This window comes from Hemiscyllium ocellatum, chromosome 33 (genome assembly GCF_020745735.1).
Source record: "Hemiscyllium ocellatum isolate sHemOce1 chromosome 33, sHemOce1.pat.X.cur, whole genome shotgun sequence".
NCBI classification, from domain to species: Eukaryota; Metazoa; Chordata; class Chondrichthyes; order Orectolobiformes; family Hemiscylliidae; genus Hemiscyllium; species Hemiscyllium ocellatum.
In genome coordinates, this window is record NC_083433.1 from 25,909,765 (window position 1) to 25,930,018 (window position 20,254).

General features: G+C 39.4%; 1 protein-coding gene across 6 annotated transcripts in view; it reads right to left on the reverse strand.

The window, feature by feature from the left end:
• LOC132831154 (putative RNA-binding protein Luc7-like 2) overlaps positions 1-20,254 on the reverse strand; it is a 68,930-nt gene that overhangs the window by 23,659 nt on the left and 25,017 nt on the right. For all 6 annotated transcript variants that reach the window (XM_060849154.1, XM_060849153.1, XM_060849156.1 and 3 more), the window contains 3 exons: positions 10,286-10,384; positions 2,137-2,247; positions 421-564 (listed from right to left, as the gene is read on the reverse strand). In XM_060849154.1, the coding sequence (XP_060705137.1) occupies positions 421-564; positions 2,137-2,247; positions 10,286-10,384 (354 nt within the window). The remainder of the gene's footprint in view (positions 1-420; positions 565-2,136; positions 2,248-10,285; positions 10,385-20,254) is intronic.

The following is a 20,254-nucleotide window of genomic DNA, read 5'->3' on the forward strand; positions in this document are numbered from 1 at the left end:
CTGGGCCTTTAAATGCAAAATAGAACAGGAGTATTATTTCTAAAAATGTTTGGCATTACATTACAGCTTAATTAATGTAGTTGTAGACTGTACTCCATATTCTCTTTTATATGGATCACAGCTCTGATTAAATTTGTGCTGGTTTCAGGAGTTTTAAAATGGTAACAAGTAACACATACTTTCATCAACTTAATTTCAAAGTCTGCTCTTGATAATTGAACCACCAGTAGAAAAAATACAATCGATTGAAAAGTGTTCAAATTTCATTCCTTGCTATAGCAAATTAAAAGTTTATTTTGAGGGGAAGGGAAAAAAACAAAAGAATTCAAAGTGGGTGAGCTACGCACTTTTATTCCACATTAAAAACATTGGCAAATAGAATTAGAAGGGAAAGTAATGATCAATATAAGCCACACTTACCTCAGCTTCCCTCTTCTTAGCTCGTGCCTTCTCAACTTCCTCCATGACCTTTTGGGATTCTTCAACATTTCCTTCTGCTCCCAGCTGTTCTGCTTTGGCAAGCAGTTTCCCGATTTCCTCATTAAGTTCATGAACTCGCTCAGCCTGAGAGATGACAAACAGGCTAACATCAACATAATCCTAACATTGTTGTTCAAAAACAAATCTATGTCAAAAATGCATTTAGTTAAGAGACTGCTCTGACGTAAGCATTCTGTCAGCTGTCTTAATGTTATATTATTAAAAGAATTGAATGTTTTTGAGTAAGTCTCAATTTATCAATAAATAGTGAGAGCTGAAACACACTGCATGATTTTGTATGTCCATTTTTAATCCTTCTAACTCATGCTACAGTACATTTTCTTAGGATTCAGGAACTATTTGATACTTCTCCCCATAGACAATTTGTTACTTGTGATATCTGGCTGGCTATGTGATTGGTTAAAAAAGAGAGATTAGAATCAGATGCTGTTGCTACTCAGAACTTGTGTGCACAAACTGCTTTACAGGACAGGTAATGGTGATCTGGAATATTAAAGTCTAGCTGGTGGCATCTGAGCACAGTAGAATTCATACCATTTCTGAATTAATTACTCAACAAACAAGGAGGATAGAATTTGGGGCGTCAACTAGATATTGCATGTTTAGACAAATATCATTTTTAAAATGCATCAATTTCCAGCTTCTACACAGTTCTGGTGATACAATGCTAAATATCTCACTTCCCTTAAATTATGAGGACCAATCGGGTCTCCGTGACCATTTATGTGTAACAAAATAAACCTCCCATCATCAACTCCTACGAAGCTCATTTTTGCTGTGTGGCAAAGAAGGTCCACAGCAATATAACAGTAATGTTGAGTATGTCTGGGGAATATACAAACCTTTTCTTGTAAAGGACACATTGATCAGATAACTTGCGCAACACCGATCAGAAAAGACAAAGGAAAGGAATATCATTTTCATTAGTTTCATAAAAAGTGTCGAAATATATTAAAATTTTTAGCATAAGTGCTGTATCAGAAGTACATAAATCACTCTTTGATTCCTTGTACATTCCAAAAACATGAAACTTAGAAAAAGATGTGATATTTTGGCAGGTATGTTAAAAATGTCAACATTTTAATAATCACATTATTTGCAGACACATCACTGCAGGTTACGAAAATATAGGACATGGCAACATATCAATAGATTATGTATAAACAGGAGAAGAAAATCTCAGGTAAGAGTTGCTGAAAACAGAAAAATGAAAAACTGCACTTCAAAGTTTATGAAGTGAGAAATTTGAAGGTCATTTGACATCAGAGGAATCTCCTTTAATGATGTTTTACAGAGGATGAATAACTTATACTGCTACAGCCTTTTAGTAGTCTAACTGTAAAAATAATTATAGAAGCATGAAATCAAGGTGCAATTAGCCTGTTACACACATTCACATACTAAATTTGTACTTTTAAACTTTAATAGACTATTTTAACTAGTGGAAGAAAATAAGAAGACTGTGATCAAAGATACAATTGGCAGAAGTTCCTACATCTTTCCCCTCAAGCTTACCATTTTCTTATATTGATGATAAAGCAGTACACAAATCCTACTTATTCGGCTCCTGTGCAGCCAGTCTATTTTGTGTCTATACCCCTGTTTCATTAGATCACTGGTTAATACTGATTATACCTTTGCTGCCACCTCTGCACTGATTTCTTCTTGGGTTTCTGCCAAACGTTTTTTTGCAATTTCTGTTCTTCTGTCACAGTCTGTGATGAATGACTGCAGATGATCCATGGCCTAAAAAAAACAAAGATAACAGCACAAAGATTAATCTTGAAATAGCAAAATATCTGAAGTTAATGATCATTAAGCTTAGAATTAATATCAAGATTGTTACACAATGGCAATGTCTAGATTCAGATATCTAAACTCAAAATACCTTAGTAATTAATTCCAGTAATTTCCCCACAGATAACTGGCCTGTAATTTCCTACTTTCTGTCTCCCTTCTTCTTTGAATGGAAGATTTTCTAAGCCAGTGGCTTCTTTAGAGAATCTTGGGTATTTTGTAAAATTAGTATCAATGCATCCACTCTCTCAGCTGTGATTTCTTTCAAGATCTGAGGATGAAGTCCATTATGACCTGGGGAGTCCACAGCCTTTTAATTCTAATAAATGTCTCAGTACATTTCCCTAGTGTTTGCAACTGTTATTAGTTCCTGCAACCTTTTCACCTCTCGATTTACAATTATTTCTTGGATGTCATTTGTACCTTCCAGAATGGACAGATGAAAACTTCATCTGCCATTTTCTTACTGCCGTTAATTCTCCAAACCTATTTTCTAGACCACCAATGTTTGTTTTTTCCATTTTTAAATACCAGTAGAAATTCTTACTGCCTGTTTTTTAAAAAAAATCTCTAGGGCACTCATCATCTAATTCCTTGCTCATTTTTTAAAACCATTATTTACATGTTTAAAATTCTTTCTGATCTTCTGACCTGCTACTAATCTTTTTGGAATTGTGTGCTTTTCTTTCAATTTGATATTATCAGCTGTGAACCATGCCCCTTCTCTATTCCTCAGTGAAATACATCTATACCGAGTATCACCCAAATATCTGCCAATGCATCTCCATTGACCTCTCAACCTAATTTCACAGTTTACTTGAAGCATATAGACCCACAATTGGTATTACTTAATTTTAAATGATTAGTCTTAGATTCTCTCGTCTCTCAAACTGAAATCAAAATTAAATCATATTGTGATTATACATTTAAGTTATTCATTGAATCTGCATCATTTCACATTACACAGATCTAACGGGCTACAGCCTGCTCTCTGGCTGGCTTTAGTACGAAAAACTGCCCCAAAATACTCAATGAACACTTCTTCCAGGCTACCTTCAACAATCTGATTTGTTCATTTTTTTTGTTTATCATCACCCCTCACTTTCTCACAAGTGGGAAACTATCAGTGTTTTGTACAGAATAAGGCAGAAAGTAAAAGCTAACATACATGTTTAGTTTGGGGGGCAGAGCAGAAATTTACCGTCAACTTTTGAGCAAATAATTGCTGTAGTAGGTTTTCGGTCATTTACTTATGCATTGTGCTTTGAATAGAATACTCATTATTTTTTCCTGTATCTCCCTTACGACAGTGCTGCTGTTAGGCAGCCTCTAAACTATTCCCACACGTGACTTTTTATCCTTGATATTTCTTACCTCTGCTCAAAATGATTTTACATCTGGACTTTTATCATAATCTTTTAGTATATTAAAGACAAGGTGCCTCATGGTAGACTGGTCCAGAAGATTAAGTCACATGGGATCCATGATGAGTTGAAAAGTTGGATACGAAATTGGCTTGGTCACAGAAGACAGAGGATACTTGTGGAGGGGTAATTTTCTACTTGGGGGTCTGTGACCAGTAATGTTCTGCAAGGATCATGCTGGGACATTATAAAATAAAAATTATTTGGATGAAAGTGTAGATGGTCTGATTACCAAGTTTGCAGATGACATAAAAATTTTTTGAAGTTGCAGATACTGTCAAAAGATACAGCAGGATATAGATCAGTTGGAAAGTTAGGCAGAAAAATGGAGTTTAATCCAAACAAGTGCAAGGGGATACATTTTGGGAAATCAAATGCAAGAGGGTAGCATACAGTAAATGGAAGGACACATACAAAAAGGATCTTGGGATGCAAGTCCGTAGCTTCCTGAAAAGGCAACACAGTGGACAAGGTGGTTAAAAAAGGCATACAACATGCTTGTTTTCATCTGCCATGGCACAGAGTATAAAAGTTGGCAAGTCATGTTGCAAATATATTATGACTTTAGTTGGGCCACACTTGACATTGTGTGGACTTCTGGTCACCACACGATAGGAAAGTTGTGGAGGCATTGGACAGACTGCAAAAGGGGTTTACCAGGAGACTATCTGGATTGGAGTAGACCAGCTATAAGGAGAATGTGGAAAAACCTGTGTTTTGGTTAGAGCATTGCAGTCTTAGGGTAAATCTGAGAGACTTATAAAATTATGAGGGGCAAGAATAGGGTCGATAGTCAGGAGTCTTCCCAGGACGGAAATGTCAAATACCAGAGGCGTAGGTTCAAGGTGAGAGGGTGAAAGTTTGAAGATGATGCTCAAAGCAAGTTTTTTTTAAACAGAGGTTTACAGATGCCTGGAACATTGCCAGGGAAAATGGCAGAAGTAAAAATGATAACAATGTTTAAGAGCCATACATGAACAGGCAAGGAATGGACCATGCATAGGTAGATGGGATTAATATACAATGCCATCATGATTGGTGCAGACATGGTTGGCCAAAAGACCCGTTCCTGTGTGGTACTGTTCTATTGTATTAATGTCATCCTTAATTAAACTGAGCAACCCCACCACCCATTTCCAGCTTCGTGATCATTCGAAATGTCATGCATTCAGGATTATTTAGATCCCAGTCTTTGTCATCAAAGGTCATTGCTCTATAATAAATATCAGATCATTCATATTTATCTCTATTTGAACTGACAATTCATTCATTTCATTATGAATGCACTGAGCATTCAGATACAGAGCTTTTAGTTTGTCTTTGTAATGGTTCGACGCATCTATCTTTATCTACACAGATCTACCTTAATCTACCTATATTTACAGAGTCTGTCCCCTCCTGGGCCACAATGATTATTATTAATGACTTACATTACATTATTTAAACTACAGTGTCTAGTTATATAGAAATTGGATAGGTTTACAGCATGTTTAGAAACTGGAATAATAAATTTACAGGTATTGATAAAATATTGGATTTTAAACTTCCATCAGTAGAGCAGTGGAAATTGAAGGGGGGCAGGCAGGATTTAAGCACATCTACGGCAGCAAATAAACACCCGATTACACCAGACAGAAGATATTCAACATAGTGTACTAAAACCTACTTGAATTATGGAACATTTCATTTCAGCTGCACGAGATAAATCTGACTCAGCAATACCTGCCTGCCTCTAACTAGGAACCTGTATTCATGGGGGCAGAATCATAACAAAACTTCTTGGTTAAACATAAATGTACGGACACTCAGATCTCTCTATTATGGTTTCTGCTGAGAACATAATCATTCATTTAAAGATAAATTTACAGGACTCAGTCACTGGCCAGTGCACAAGAATGTATCAGTAATTGAAATTGTCCCAAATAGGGTATCTCATATGAGCAGTACATAATCTTAGCATCCTTTGTAAAATAGGAAATGTGATAAAACTTGAAAACTTTTTTCTCTTCCAGGAGGAATTGAAGGCGTAAAGTAATAAATAGAAAACAGGTAACTGACAAAAGTTTTTCCTGTGTGAAGGACAACAGACCTGGCTAGCACTGGACAGAGAAAATGGCTGAAACAGATTGCATGAATTATACCTTTATTCAAAGAACATAAGAACTAGGAGCAGGAGGAGACATTTCAGTTCTTGGACCTGCTCCTCCAATTAATATGATCACAGCTGATCTCATTTAGCCCTCAACTCCACTTCCCGGCCACTTCCCATAACCCTTTAATCTATTACTAATTAAAAATCTGTCTATCTTGTCAAATTTATTCAGTGTCCTGGTATACTCTGCACTATATGGTAGTGAATTCCATGGGTTCACAGAAAAGTAATTTCTCATCATCTGTTCTAAATCTGCCAGTCTTCAGCCGAAAACTATGATCTCTCGTTCTAGGTTGCCCCACAAAAGAGAATCATTTGCTTTACATCGACTTTGTCAATTCTCTTCAGCATCTATACCTCAGCTGGATATCCTTTCATTCTTCTAAGCTCTAGCAAGTAAAGCCTAAACTACTCAATCTCTCCTCAGAAAACAAGCCTTTCTTTTCTGGAATGAAGCTTCTCTGAACTGCATTCAATGCAATTATATCCTTCTTCAGCTAAGGGTACCAAAATTACAAGTATCATTCCAGATTATCTTACTCGACTGAGAGTAAAACCAGGACATTATGGACTTGTTTGTTTAATTCTGCAGAAATGAAGTAATTTCATTCTGCAATTTAGGACAGTATTCAAACACTCAAAAGAAATTTGTACTGATAAGAGAAAAACAACGTGGATCTGTAAAGATTGATCATATCTATCTAATACAAGTGCATATTTTGGGTAAAAAACAAAGTAGCAGGCAAGGAATGGCTATGGTCCTAGCTTCTAAAACTTCAGGAAGGTATTGAATAAGTATTGATAAGAGAATCTTAATTAAAATTAATTCCACACACTGGTTTGTAAGATTAAATCACACCTTCCCAGGAGAACCAGCTAAATGGATACAAAATTGGCTTGATGGTAAGAAACAGATGGTGATGTTAAAGGGTTGTTGTTCAGACTGGAGGCATGACCAATGGTGTGCCACAAGGATCAGTGCTGGGTCCACTGCTGTTTGTCATTAAATAAATTATTTGGATGAGAATATAGGAGGTATGGTTAGTAAGTCGCAGATGATACAAAAATTTGTGGCACAGTGGACAGTGAAGTAGGTTAATACAAATGCACAACAAGATCTTGATCAGCTGGACCAAGTGACCAAAGAGAGGCAGATGGAGTTTAATTCAGATATATATGAGGTGTTGCATTTTGGTAAGTCAAATCAGTGCAGGCTCCTGAGGAGTGGTTTTGAACAGAGATACCTAGGGGTTCAGGTACAAAATTTCTGGCATCACAGCTAGACAAGGTAGTGAAGAAAGCATTTGGCATGTGTAGGAGGCTGAGGGGTGACCTTATAGAGATTTATAAAATCATGAGGGGCATAAATGAGGTGAATAGCCAAGGGCTTTTCCTCTGGGTAGAGAAGTCAAAACTAGAGGGCAGAGGTTTAAACTAAGAGAGGAAAGATTTAAAAGGGACCTGAGGGGCCACTCTTTCCACAAAGAGGCTGGTGCATATATGGAATGAATTGCCAGAGGAAGTGGTAGAGGTGGGCATAATCAAAACATTTAAAAGACATTTGGACAGGTACATGAACAGGAAAAGTTTAGAAAAAAATGGCAATTAGGACTAGTTCCGTATGGACAAGTTAGATCAAAGCATCTGCTTCCACGTTATATAGCTATGGTTACATTGGAGAAAACAGCTAGCAGCAATTACAATTGTATTAGAGGGAAGGGATTAATTACATCTCATGGCAATCTGGCTTCAACTATTTACTAACAACTTGAATTAACCAATTAACAGCCAAAAATTTAAATTTGCTGCTGATATCTATCTCACAAAAAATACAAGGAGGCTAGAACGTAAAAGAGAAAACTTCAATAAAGCTATCTAAGGCACCTATAAGACTACTTCTGCGTTTCTGTTCACAATTCTGGATACTGCACCTTCGCAAAAAGGATTTTTTTTGGAAGGAGTATAGTGCAGATTCACAGTAACATTACCTGGACTTCAGGGGTTAAATTATGAGGGTGAATTACATGAATTTAATGTAGTCTTACTTCCTGGAAAATAGCTTAATAAGTGGTTGAATTGAGATACCAGACATTGCACACTGTATGTAGAAATGAACACCATTTTTACAGGCAGAAAGTCATAATTTTGTGTATACCCAATGTAAAAGTGGGATCCCCTTTTCAGCATGACATACTATATATGCATTAGTAATCAGCCTTGCGTTTTCACTCTATATGTTTCACTTATTAGTACCTTACAATTGAATGGAAATTAAAGTTTGTGAGAAGATTTGTAGCTCAGGTGCTCGTTGTTGTGGTTCTGTCACCGATTTGGGAATGTGTGTTGCAGACGTTTTGTCCCCCGTCTAGGTGACATCCTCAGTGCTTGGGAGCGTCCTGTGAAGTGCTTCTGTGATGTTTCCTCTGGCATTTAGTGATTTGTCTTTGCCGCTTCCGGTTGTCAGTTCTAGCTGTCTGGTGCAGTGGTCGGTATATTGGGTCCAGGTCGATGTACTTATTGATAGAATCTGTGGATGAGTGCCATGCCTCTAGGAATTCCCTGGCTGTTCTCTGTTTGGCTTGTCTACAATAGTGATGTCCCAGTCGAACTCATGTTGCTTGTCATCTGCGTGTGTGGCTACTAAGGATAGCTGGTCGTATCGTTTCGTGGCTAGTTGGCATTCATGGATGCGGATCGTTAGCTGTCTTCCTGTTTGTCCTATGTAGTGTTTTGTGCAGTCCTTGCATGGGATTTTGTACACTACGTTGGTTTTGCTCATGCTGGGTATCGGGTCCTTCGTTCTGGAGAATTCACCACCAAGGTATACAGGAAAGCTACACACACAGACCAAGTCCTGAAGTACGAAAGCAACCGCCCCAACACACACAAAAGAAGTTGCATCAAGACACTGTTCAAAAGGGCCACAACACACTGCAGTACACCAGAACTGCAAAAAGAGGAAGAAGAACACCTATACAAGGTATTCACCAAAAACGGATACCCGCGCAATTTCATCAACAGATGCCTATGGAAAAGGCAACGGAACGAGGACATGCCACAACCCAAAGGACTAGCCACACTACCATACATTAAGAGCATTTCCGAACTGACAGCCACACTACTGCAACCACTAGGACTCATAAAAGCACACAAACCAACAGCCACTCTCAGACAACGTCTCACCAGAACGAAGGACCCGATAACCAGCGTGAGCAAAACCAATGTAGTGTACAAAGTCCCATGCAAGGATTGCACAAAACACTACATAGGACAAACAGGAAGACAGCTAACGATCCGCATCCACGAACACTAACTAGCCACGAAACGACACGACCAGCTATCCTTAGTAGCCACACACGCAGATGACAAGCAACATGAGTTTGACTGGGACAACACTATTATTATAGGACAAACCAAACAGAGGACAGCCAGAGAATTCATAGAGGTATGGCACTCATCCACAGATTCAATCAATAAGCACATCGACCTGGACCCAATATACCGACCACTGCAACGGACAGCTGGAACGGACAACTGGAAGTGGCAGAGACAAACCACTATAAATGCTGGAGGAAACATCACAGAAGCGCTTCACAGGAGGCTCCCAAGCATTGAGGATGTCACCTAGACGGGGACGAAACGTCTGCAACACAAATTCCCAGCTCGGCGAACAGAACCACAACAATTAATGGAAATCAAACAACATGAACAATGCTGCAAAGATATACAGGAGTTTGAGACATATCCACACTTTTTATCTGATGCAGATGATTTTTCAAAATGGTAATCACCCACACACACTCCAGCAATGCACTTTTCTCACTTGGTATATAAACTGACATCCATTCTGGGGGGTGGGGGATTCCATGAGGCTTCAAAGGTTGACTTATATGATATTTTGCATTTTGAAAGTGGTTAAAATTTTTCATATTTATGCTTTGAGGTTGGAGAAAAATAATAAAGTTATAATTAATCTAGTTTCAGTGAGAACAAAAATTTCTAGATGAGAAGGTGAAATAGTACTCAGATCGTTATGAATAACGATAGTATCTTGTGTTTCTCTCACTGAGATTGTGAAATCTATACCAATTAATTATTGTTGAATAATAAGACAGTTATGCAACTTGGACTTTCATCTGCAAGGACTATTAGAATGCGTAATCTCATACTGTTTCATTCTGCATTATACTGCATTCCATTCCTACATTCCAAATGCTTTGGACATGTATCTATATTTTTGGAACCATCAGTGAACTTAATTTCAACTAAATGACTGTGTTTTTAAATGTTTAAATAAAATGCAATTAAAAACCTAAAATATATATTTGAAAGCACATCATTTTTAGTTTCTGTTTTAAGGTATCACCACACTTTTTAACCCTACAGCACTAATAATTACAACATCACTTACATCCATTTCAAAAAAGTGGTCCTTTAATTTGGAGGCAATTTCATAGTCTGCTCTCAGTGCTAGGTCATGAACTTTTGTGCACTCTCCAAGGTCCATTCTCTATAGGAAATTTAAAAATAAATAAAATATTAATTAGCCAATAGTGAATGATATGAAATGCAACTGCAAATTAACGATACTACAACCATCTCTGTTGGCAAAAGTGTAGATTAGATTCCCTACAGTGTGGAAACAGTCCATGTGACCCAACAAGTTCACACCGACCCTCTAGGAAGTAACCCTCCAATACCCATTTCCTGACATTTACCTCTGACTAATGTACTTAACACAATGGGCAATTTGGCATGGCCAACTCACCTGACCTGCACATCTTTGGACTGTGGGAGGAAACCGGAGCACCAGATGAAACACACGCAGACACTGGGAGAATGTGCAAACTCCACACAGACAGTTGCCCAAGGCGGGAATTGAACCCAGGTCTGTGGCGTTGTGAGGCAGCAGTGCTAACCACTGAGTCACCAAGCCACCGTGCCATATAACATTTATAAAAAAGGGGATCTTATTACATACACAGTTACTAAAGCAATTCAGAACTGTACAGTTTTTTGCGTAGAGAAGGAAGCCAACATTGGGGTTTGACTTTGTTGATAGTTACCATTAATCCAAAGGCATTTCTTAATTAGGATATGTACTAGGAATTATTCACATGTATCTGATGCATTGAGAGGATCTGATAAGTGAACTGACCCCATTGTCTTTTGGCAGAAAGACCTTAAAAGGAGGTTTGTCTCCACTGTGCCTTAGTGGCAGTTGCCCCAAGCTTTAGTGCACCCTTCAGCATTTAGTCCTGGACTTTGGAATGTCCCAGTCTCCAACACTCAGTTGGGGTCAACACTTTCAACTGAGTGACCATCAGGTTTCAGGCAAACCAAAGGGCATTTTAACCAAGTTGATGGTCTTCTCACAATACCACACCATTGTTTCCCCAAAAATATTCATAAAACGTATCGTTGTATATAGCCATAACTGTGATTTGGTTCTGTACAATAGCATATCAAGAAAACAAACAAACATTGGAGATATACTTTAACCAAGCAAATAAAGGACACCTCTTACACACACAAGACTATATTTACATGCATTTGAGGCACTAGGCGGGTTCGGAAACTGAAAGGACCCCCATTTAACTCAGACAGGAAGACCTCAGACAGCGGTCTTTCCCCAGAGTGCCTTGGCGGCAACTGCGCCAAGCTCCAGTACTTCCCTCAGAACATAGTCGTGGACCCTGGACACACCATTACTTATATCCATCAACAATGCTAATAGACAGGGCTTTGAAAATGAGAGGACAGTTAAAAGATCAGATGCTTGACAACTGTTGGATTATGTTGATTTAAATGAAGAAACACCTATGGATGTTAACAACCAACACATATCAGTGCTAAACAAAGTGAACGAAAATGAAAGAAAACAGCACTTCCACTTGTACATTATATCAGATCAAAATATTACAAAACACGCAGTGCATAATTATGTCATTGTAAATAATTTACATTTAGGTATAGCAGAGAAGACAGTGTAGTTAAAGTCCTATTCACAAGTTCTCTTGTTCCTCAAAACTTATTTAAAAAGAAAGTTTCATTAATCTGGAAAATGTTGGCTCAAGTTTTGACCCCACCCTCAATCTACACCTTTTACTTATTAAAAATAATTTCAATGGTTTAACAGCACTAATGGACTAAAAATTTTTAAGGTAATAAAATGTCCAAGGCATCTCATGAGAGCATTATGAAATAAAACAAAACACCATGACACTTCAGGATACACTAGGTCAGATCACCAAAAGCTTAATCAATGAAATTACTTTTAATGCATATCTTAAACAAGCCAAGATAATTTCACTGCTACAGAGTCACAGAGATGTTCAGCACGGAAACAGACCCTTTGGTCCAACTTGTCCATGCCAACCAGATATCCCAACCCAATCTAGTCCCACCTACCAGCACCCAGCCCATATCCCTCCAAACCATTTCTATTCATATACCCATCCAGATGCCTTTTGAACGTTGCAATTATACCAGCCTCCGCCACTTCCTCTGGTAGCTCATTTCATACACGTACCACCCTCTGCATGAGGTCTCTTTCGTATTTTTCCATTCTCACCCTAAACTTATGCCTTAAACTTCATTTGGTCATATTATGGTTAATATTTGCATTTGTTAAATAATTTAGACTTTTACTTATCACAACATCTAGCAGGATCGTATCCAATGCTGGTTCAAAAACATATGTAGAAAACTTATCAAACACATTTTAGAAGCTCATAACCTCCGTTTTATGAGTTATCCAATTTTTTCCAGTCTACAAAAAATGTAAAACTGCCCATGTTGTCCTGTATGTATTCATTACCCTCAAAATCATGGTTAGAAGGCATTTCGACAACTCACACCAAGGTTACGTATCCAATTTACATTTGTTCGTTTTACTCATACTGTTTTCATTAACCATTCACAATTTCTTTTGGCTGCAGTAACTGTGTCTCAATATTGCTCTACCTTCTCCTTCCTCAACTTCTCTGCTTGCTTAAAGGATTCTAGAGCTTGAAATACATATAGTAACTCTTAATAAAATTCAAACTGTAGCTCAATGGCCACTAACAAAACTTATTTTTGAATTCCTTCATAGGATGTGGGAACTGTTACTGATTTCAGCATTTACTGCCCTCAAGAAGATGGGGTGGCGGGGCAGGAGGGAGGGGAGAAAAAACCATCTTCCTCAGCTTCTGAAGTATGAAGGCCCGCTCACAGTGTGACTTGGAGGGAGTTCACACGTTTTGACTATTTATGAGAAACTGTAATGTTTCCAAGTCAGAATGTTTTGGAGAAGAACTTGGATGGTGGTGGTGTTCCCATGTACCTGCTGCTATTGATTTAGGTGGAAGATGTTCCAGGCTTGGAAGGTACTATTAGAAAAGCCTGGATAAGGTACCCCAATGCATTTTGAGATGGCATACAGAGGTTTAGAAGGGGAAATATTTTTTAAGTGATGAATGTTCATCAGGCAAGGTGCATTGCGCTGGATGGTGTTGAGCCTTGTGGAGGTGTATTATTGGAGCTCCAATCATTAAGGCAAGTGGAGATTATCTCATTACATTCATGACTTGTGCTTGTAGGGGATAGGAATAGAATGTCATTTTCAAAAATAGTTATGTTTTATAGCTCTGTGAAAACTGTCAAGCGTACACATCATCTGATTTTTCAATCTTCAATCCCTTACCATAAAAGTGTACAAGTCTCTGAACTGACAAACATAACATCCAAGGAAATAGAATATAATCATTCCTTTGCCAAAGGATAATCCATTCCTAAGTAACGGTATGCTGGGAAAACACTTCTTTGAATCCAATAAGCAGCAGTTTCAAATCAAACAATAGAAATACAGTCGTGCCTCGACATACGAACGACCCCGTTCACGTACAAATCGGTTTACAAACAGGATTGTATGTAAAATTTTGCTTCAACGTACGTATGAAATTCAAGGTACAAACAAAGGTACAAATGCAAAAACCCGTATGCGACCACGTGGTTTCATTTTGCTGCTTTGCTATGCACTTGTTGAATGCAAAAACTCTCGGGCCCCGCGTGATCTCATTCAGTTAGTCTTTGGCGTGTGCGCTGTGAACAGCCGTCCAAGCATTCTTATGCTATCCGAACAATCGGAAAAATTAATTCAGTTCGCGAACTTTTTGGTTCGCGTACCGGGTCCCAGAATGGATTAAGTTTGTAAATCGAGGCACTACTGTAAACTCAAATTCCTCCTGCTTTGCTACCTATGTGATTTAGAACATAGAACATAGAAGGATACAGCGCAGTACAGGCCCTTCGGCCCTCGATGTTGCGCCGACCGAATCCTACCTAACCTATACTAGCCCAATAACTTCCAAATGCCTATCCAATGCCCGCTTAAATGACCATAAAGAAGGAGAGTTCACCACTGATACGGGCAGGGCATTCCATGAACTCACAACCCGCTGTGTGAAGAATCTACCCCTAACATCTGTCCTATACCTACCACCCCTTAATTTAAAGCTATGTCCCCTAGTAACACCTGACTCCATTAGCGGTAAAAGGTTCTTAGTATCTACCCTATCTAAACCCCTAATCATCTTATACACTTCTATCAGATCTCCCCTAAACCTTCTCTTCTCCAATGAGAACAGCCCCAAGTGCCTCAGCCTTTCCTCATAAGATTTTCCTACCATTCCAGGCTACATCCTGGTAAACCTCCTCTGCACTCGTTCTAAAGCTTCCACATCCTTCCTATAGTATGGCGACCAAAACTGCACACAATACTCCAGATGAGGCCTCACCAGAGTCTTATACAACTGCAACATGACCTCAGGACTCCGGAACTCAATTCCTCTGCCAATAAAGCCCAGTACACCATATGCCTTCCTCACAGCACTATTTACCTGGGTGGCAACTTTCAGAGATCTGTGTACATAGACACCAAGATCCCTCTGCTCATCCACACTACCAAGTAGCCTACCATTAGCCCAGTAATCCATCATCTTGTTATTCCTACCAAAGTGAACGACTTCGCACTTAGCTACATTGAATTCCATTTGCCACATTTCCGCCCAGCTCTGCAACTTATCTATATCCCGCTGTAACCTACCACTTCCTTCCTCACTATCCACAACTCCACCGACTTTTGTGTCATCCGCAAACTTGCTTACCCAGCTTTCAAGTCCTTCCTCTAGATCATTTATAAATATAACAAAAAGCAATGGTCCCAAAACAGATCCTTGTGGTACACCGCTAGTAACTGCGCTCCAAGATGAACATAATCCATCAACTACTACCCTCTGTCTCCTTCCAGCCAGCCAATTCTTAATCCAAACCTCTAATGTATCCTCAATGCCATACCTCCGAAGTTTTAGCATTAACCTACCATGAGGAACCTTATCGAATGCCTTACTAAAATCCATATACACAACATCTACTGCTTTACCCTCATCCACTTCCTTAGTCACCTTCTCAAAGAACTCAATAAGGTTTGTGAGGCACGACCTGCCCTTCACAAAACCATGCTGGCTATCCCTGATCACGTTATTCCTACCCAGATGTTCATAAATCTTATCCCTTACCATTCTCTCTAAGAGAGAATGGTAAGGGATAAGCAGTAAATTCCTTCACCACAATGAACATATTCAAGGCCTTAATAAGTGGCATGGCAGGCTACTGAAGTCTTAAAACTCAAGGTCTACATGGTGGAATTCTACCACATTTAAAAAAAACACTTCTTTAAACAGTTAGCAGAAAGGGAAGGTTATCTTAAATCATGGCAGTCAACTGGAAACTTAAAATCCAAAATAGAATAGAAGAATAGAATTGAATCCCTACAGTATGGAAACAAGCCCAAAACATCCACACTGACCCTCTGAAGAGTAACCCACCCAGACCCATTCCCCTACTACACTACATTTACCCCTGACTAATGCACCTAACCTACACATCCCTGAACACTATGGTCAATTTAACACTGCCAACTCACTTAACCTGCACATTTTTGGACCATGCGAGGAAACCAGGGCACCCAGAAGAAACCCACGCAGACAGTGTGAGAATGTGCAAACTCCACACAGACAGTCGCCCAAGGCTGGAATCAAACCCGGATTCCTGGCGCTGAGAGGCAGAATTGCTAACCATTGAGCCACTATGCTGCCCAGAGGCAAAGTATCAAATTGCATTAACCAGTCAAATCCAATCCAGTTTATCATGTAATGCTGCTGTAAGAATCAGTTGCACCTTATTTTTAAAAATGTGGATGACCTATATTCAGTCAGAGAAACCTCGATTATCTGAATATCGGATTATCTGAAGGAGATCTCGAGGTCCCAAAAGAAACATTACATCAAAGAAGTGTTTCCAATACTGAGCTTGTCTTCTGTTTAGTGATTAAAAGTGAACTTGGCTTACTGAAGAAATGCTATTGAGAACAGTCCTGGACATCGATGGGAGCCCAGGCACCATCTCCAAACGGTGACCTCCCACTCTCTCTCGCTCCCTCCACACACACTTTCCCTGGAGTTTGACACAGGTGTGTACCATAAACCCCCCTTCCTCAGAGAATCTCTCCAACATTTCCCTTTTGGACGGGGCGGGGGAATGGCTAGAGAAAGAGAAATTTGTATTACCAGAATACTAAGAAATTTAAATTCTCTTGTGGGTCTCCACAACTGGACACCATGTTAAGCAGGATAACACATCACTGTAGCATGACAACAACAGAACAAATCAATATGTATTATTTGGCACAGTACTTCTAAAATGGTTTCTAAGGCAGATCTTGAAATGCTAGCTGTCTGACGATCATTTTCTGAAAGTGAATAGATTTCTGACAAAAGCACAATGGCAAGCCATCTCAGGCTTTATTTATTTAATCAGCAATTAACGTCTCTGCTTTTAAATTGGCAAATCCCCAGTTAACATCGGAGTTCTACAACAACCATTTCTGCTGTGTGTCAACATGACAGTACCATTAAAAAAGGGGTTTAGGGTGTAGGTTTGCTCGCTGAGCTGTAGATTTGATATCCAGACGTTGATGTTACCTGGCTAGGTAACATCATCAGTGGCGACCCTCAAATGAAGCGAAGCTGTTGTCTCCTGCTTTCTATTTATATCTTTCTCCTGGATGGGGTTCCTGGGGTTTGTAGTGATGTCATTTTCTGTTCATTTTCTGAGGGGTTGATAGATGGCATCTAGATCTGTGTGTTTCTTTATGGCGTTGTGGATGGAGTGCCAGGCCTCTAGGAATTCTCTGGCATGTCTTTGCTTAGCCTGTCCCAGGATAGATGTGTTGCCCCAGTTGAAATGGTGGTTTCTTTCTCCATGTGTAGGGCTCTGAGGGAGAGAGGGTAAGGGCGGCACGGTGGCACAGTGGTTAGCACTGCTGCCTCACAGCGCCAGGGACCTGGGTTCAATTCCCACCTCAGGCGACTGTCTGTGTGGAGTTTGCACATTCTCCCCGTGTCTGCGTGGGTTTCCTCCGGATGCTCCGGTTTCCTCCCACAGTCCAAAGATGTGCGGGTCAGGTGAATTGGCCATGCTAAATTGCCCGTAGTGTTAGGTAAGGGGTATATGTAGGGGTATGGGTGGGTTGCGCTTCGGCGGGTCGGTGTGGACTTGTTGGGCCGAAGGGCCTGTTTCCACACTGTAAGTAATCTAATCTTTTTGTGGCTAGCTGGTGTTCGTGTACCCTAGTGGCTAACTTTCTTCCTGTTTGTCCTACGTAGTGTTTGTGGGAGTACTTGCAGGAAATAACATCACCACAAACCCCAGGAACCCCATCCAGGACAAACATAGAAGTAGAAAGCAGGAGACAACAGCTTCGCTTCACTTGGAGGTCACCACTGATGATGTTACCTAGCCAGGTAATGAAACGTCTGGATATCAAACCTACAGCTCAGTGAGCAAACCTACACCCTAAACCTCAACCTGAGTTACAAACCTTGCACCATTAAAAAAAAGAGAGACAAGGAAACAATTACTGGAGTGGGCAAAGTCAAAAATCATGAGCTTAACCTCCACAACCACTTGATGAAGTAGCAACGTTCTGAGAGCTAGTGCTTCCAAATAAACCTGTTGGACTATAAGCTGGAGTTGTGTGAGTTTTAACTTTGACAGAACATAATATTTCTAATTGTCCACCTTGTGCATGATCAAGGAGTTCATTTTTTAATTTTCATAATTAAAGAAATACAGATGTGGGCTTACTGCTTTCCTTGTGTTCAAACTGTTTAACTTCACTTATTGTTTATTTTAAATTTATAAGTCAACCATTAAGATTGACAATGTACTTGGAAGTAAACTGCATCAGAAAAAAATGGGAGCTAAAAAATGAGGGAATCTTGGGTCTAAATTCCTGACCATATCCATGGAGGAATGGTATAAAATAATGAATTTGGTTCACTTCGTAGCTCAGCTTACGACAATTGAACATACATGAGTTTCAAAGGTTGACACTGTAAATCACCAGATTAAAGTAGGTTTTGCATTAATTATAATACACTGTACACGTCGTTTCCACATGCACACTGACAACCAACTCAACCATAATAACGCTGCTTTCAGCCTGTGCAATGTCTCTAAAGCCACATACAATTTTCTCCAATTAAATATAGGGATGACTGAAACATTGCATTTGGTTGTCTTGACAAGCTTTGTTTCACAGCCACAAATGACAACTCTCTGAGGCTGAACAGACTGTTCTGATCCCAAGATGAACTCCCAGCCACAACTGTGTCATCACCATGATCTCTTATTTCCACTTCTGTAAGTGGTCTTCACATCTCACCCTCAGCTCATCTGATGCCCAACAGCTCATGCATGTATTTGTTACCTTTCGATTTCACTATTCTAACGCACTCCAAACTTGACTTCTATGTTCTAGCCTCTTTAAACCTAAGATCATCCAAAACTCTCTTAAAATGATACCTATCATCCATCACAATTGCCCTTGCTGACCTATATTAGTTCCTAGTTAAACAACGGATCCACTTTAAAAATTCACTTTGTTTTTTTCAAATTTCTTCATGATCTAGCCCTTCCCCATCTCCATAAACGTCATCAGTTCCGCTACCTTCACAGATATCTTCACTCCTTCAATTTTGGTTTTTTTAAGCATTCCTGTTTTTTTGTCTAAGCTCTGGAATCGGTCCCCAACTCTCAACCTTGCTTTCCTCCTTTAAGACTCTCCTTAAAACCTACGTCTTAGACCAAACTTTTGGTCAGCAAACACAATATTCCACTTGCGAACTGGCGTCACACTGAATTAAAATGCTCCTATGAATCACTTTGAGACACCTTGTTACATTTAAGTTGATCCCCCCTAAGTACAAATTGCTAACTTGCACATGGGAACGTTGATCCACTGTAACTAACTTCCCCAAATATATGGCAGCACCCAGAATCTCCAAGTAATTTAAAGTAAGGTTTATAAAATTCATTGTTTGCTTCATTTTTTTAGGGTTTGCCAAAACAAAATTACAAATTGAATGCTCTATGCCTTCTGTCAATGCAATTGTTTATGCTAATTTCATTTAAGCTTGTGTGTTCAACATTCCTTGTTGGTCAAAACAGTAAAGCAGTTTTAGAAAGGAGAGAGATGAGGCACAACTAGAGTAAAAGCCTGCTTCTCTATAACCAGTAAAATGAGTACGGTATAATTTGATGACCTCCAGTTGTTGCCTGGGGCCTGAGATTTCTGTGGAGAGAGAAAATAACCATTTTCCCCAACGCAGTGGGGGGGAAAGGAGAAATAAAAGCTGCACTCTCTGTAAGGTGGAGATCAGTAGCCTGATTTCCTTCCACTCTTCAAGCATACCATCTTGCAGCTGTCCCAGAATCCATGTTTGCAATGTCTGTATGCTGTACTTGATCTTTTAAGTGGTGTTTGTACTCTGGTGCCACTTCAGAAAAAGCCAGAAGTTGGGGCAGGCAAAATGCACAAACCTATCCCACCAGCCAAAATCAACAGGTGTGTTCCCTTTCTGATGTTGCATTCAGAAACAGTGCCACAGTTTGTTTTTGTTTAAATGTTTACAGTGGAATATAATGCAATTAAAAGCATGGAATTGTGCAAAATGGTGGATGTTTCTCATCACTAAACATTCTGCTACAACTCCACCGTCACTCTGTAGAGAATTTTAAATATTCACAATCTTGTGAATTAACATATTTTTCATCTCGGTCCGAAGTGTACAACTCTTTATTCCGAGACTGATTCAGTGCCTTAGGTTCCCAGTAAATAGAAACACTTCTCCAGCATTTACACTGTCAAGCTCCTTCAAGAATTTCAGAAATTTCAACTGGATCACCTATGACACTTCTAAACTCCAGGGAATATAAGGCTTATGCAATCAATTTCTTCCCACAACAACCAGGCTGCTGAATCTTTAGTGGTACA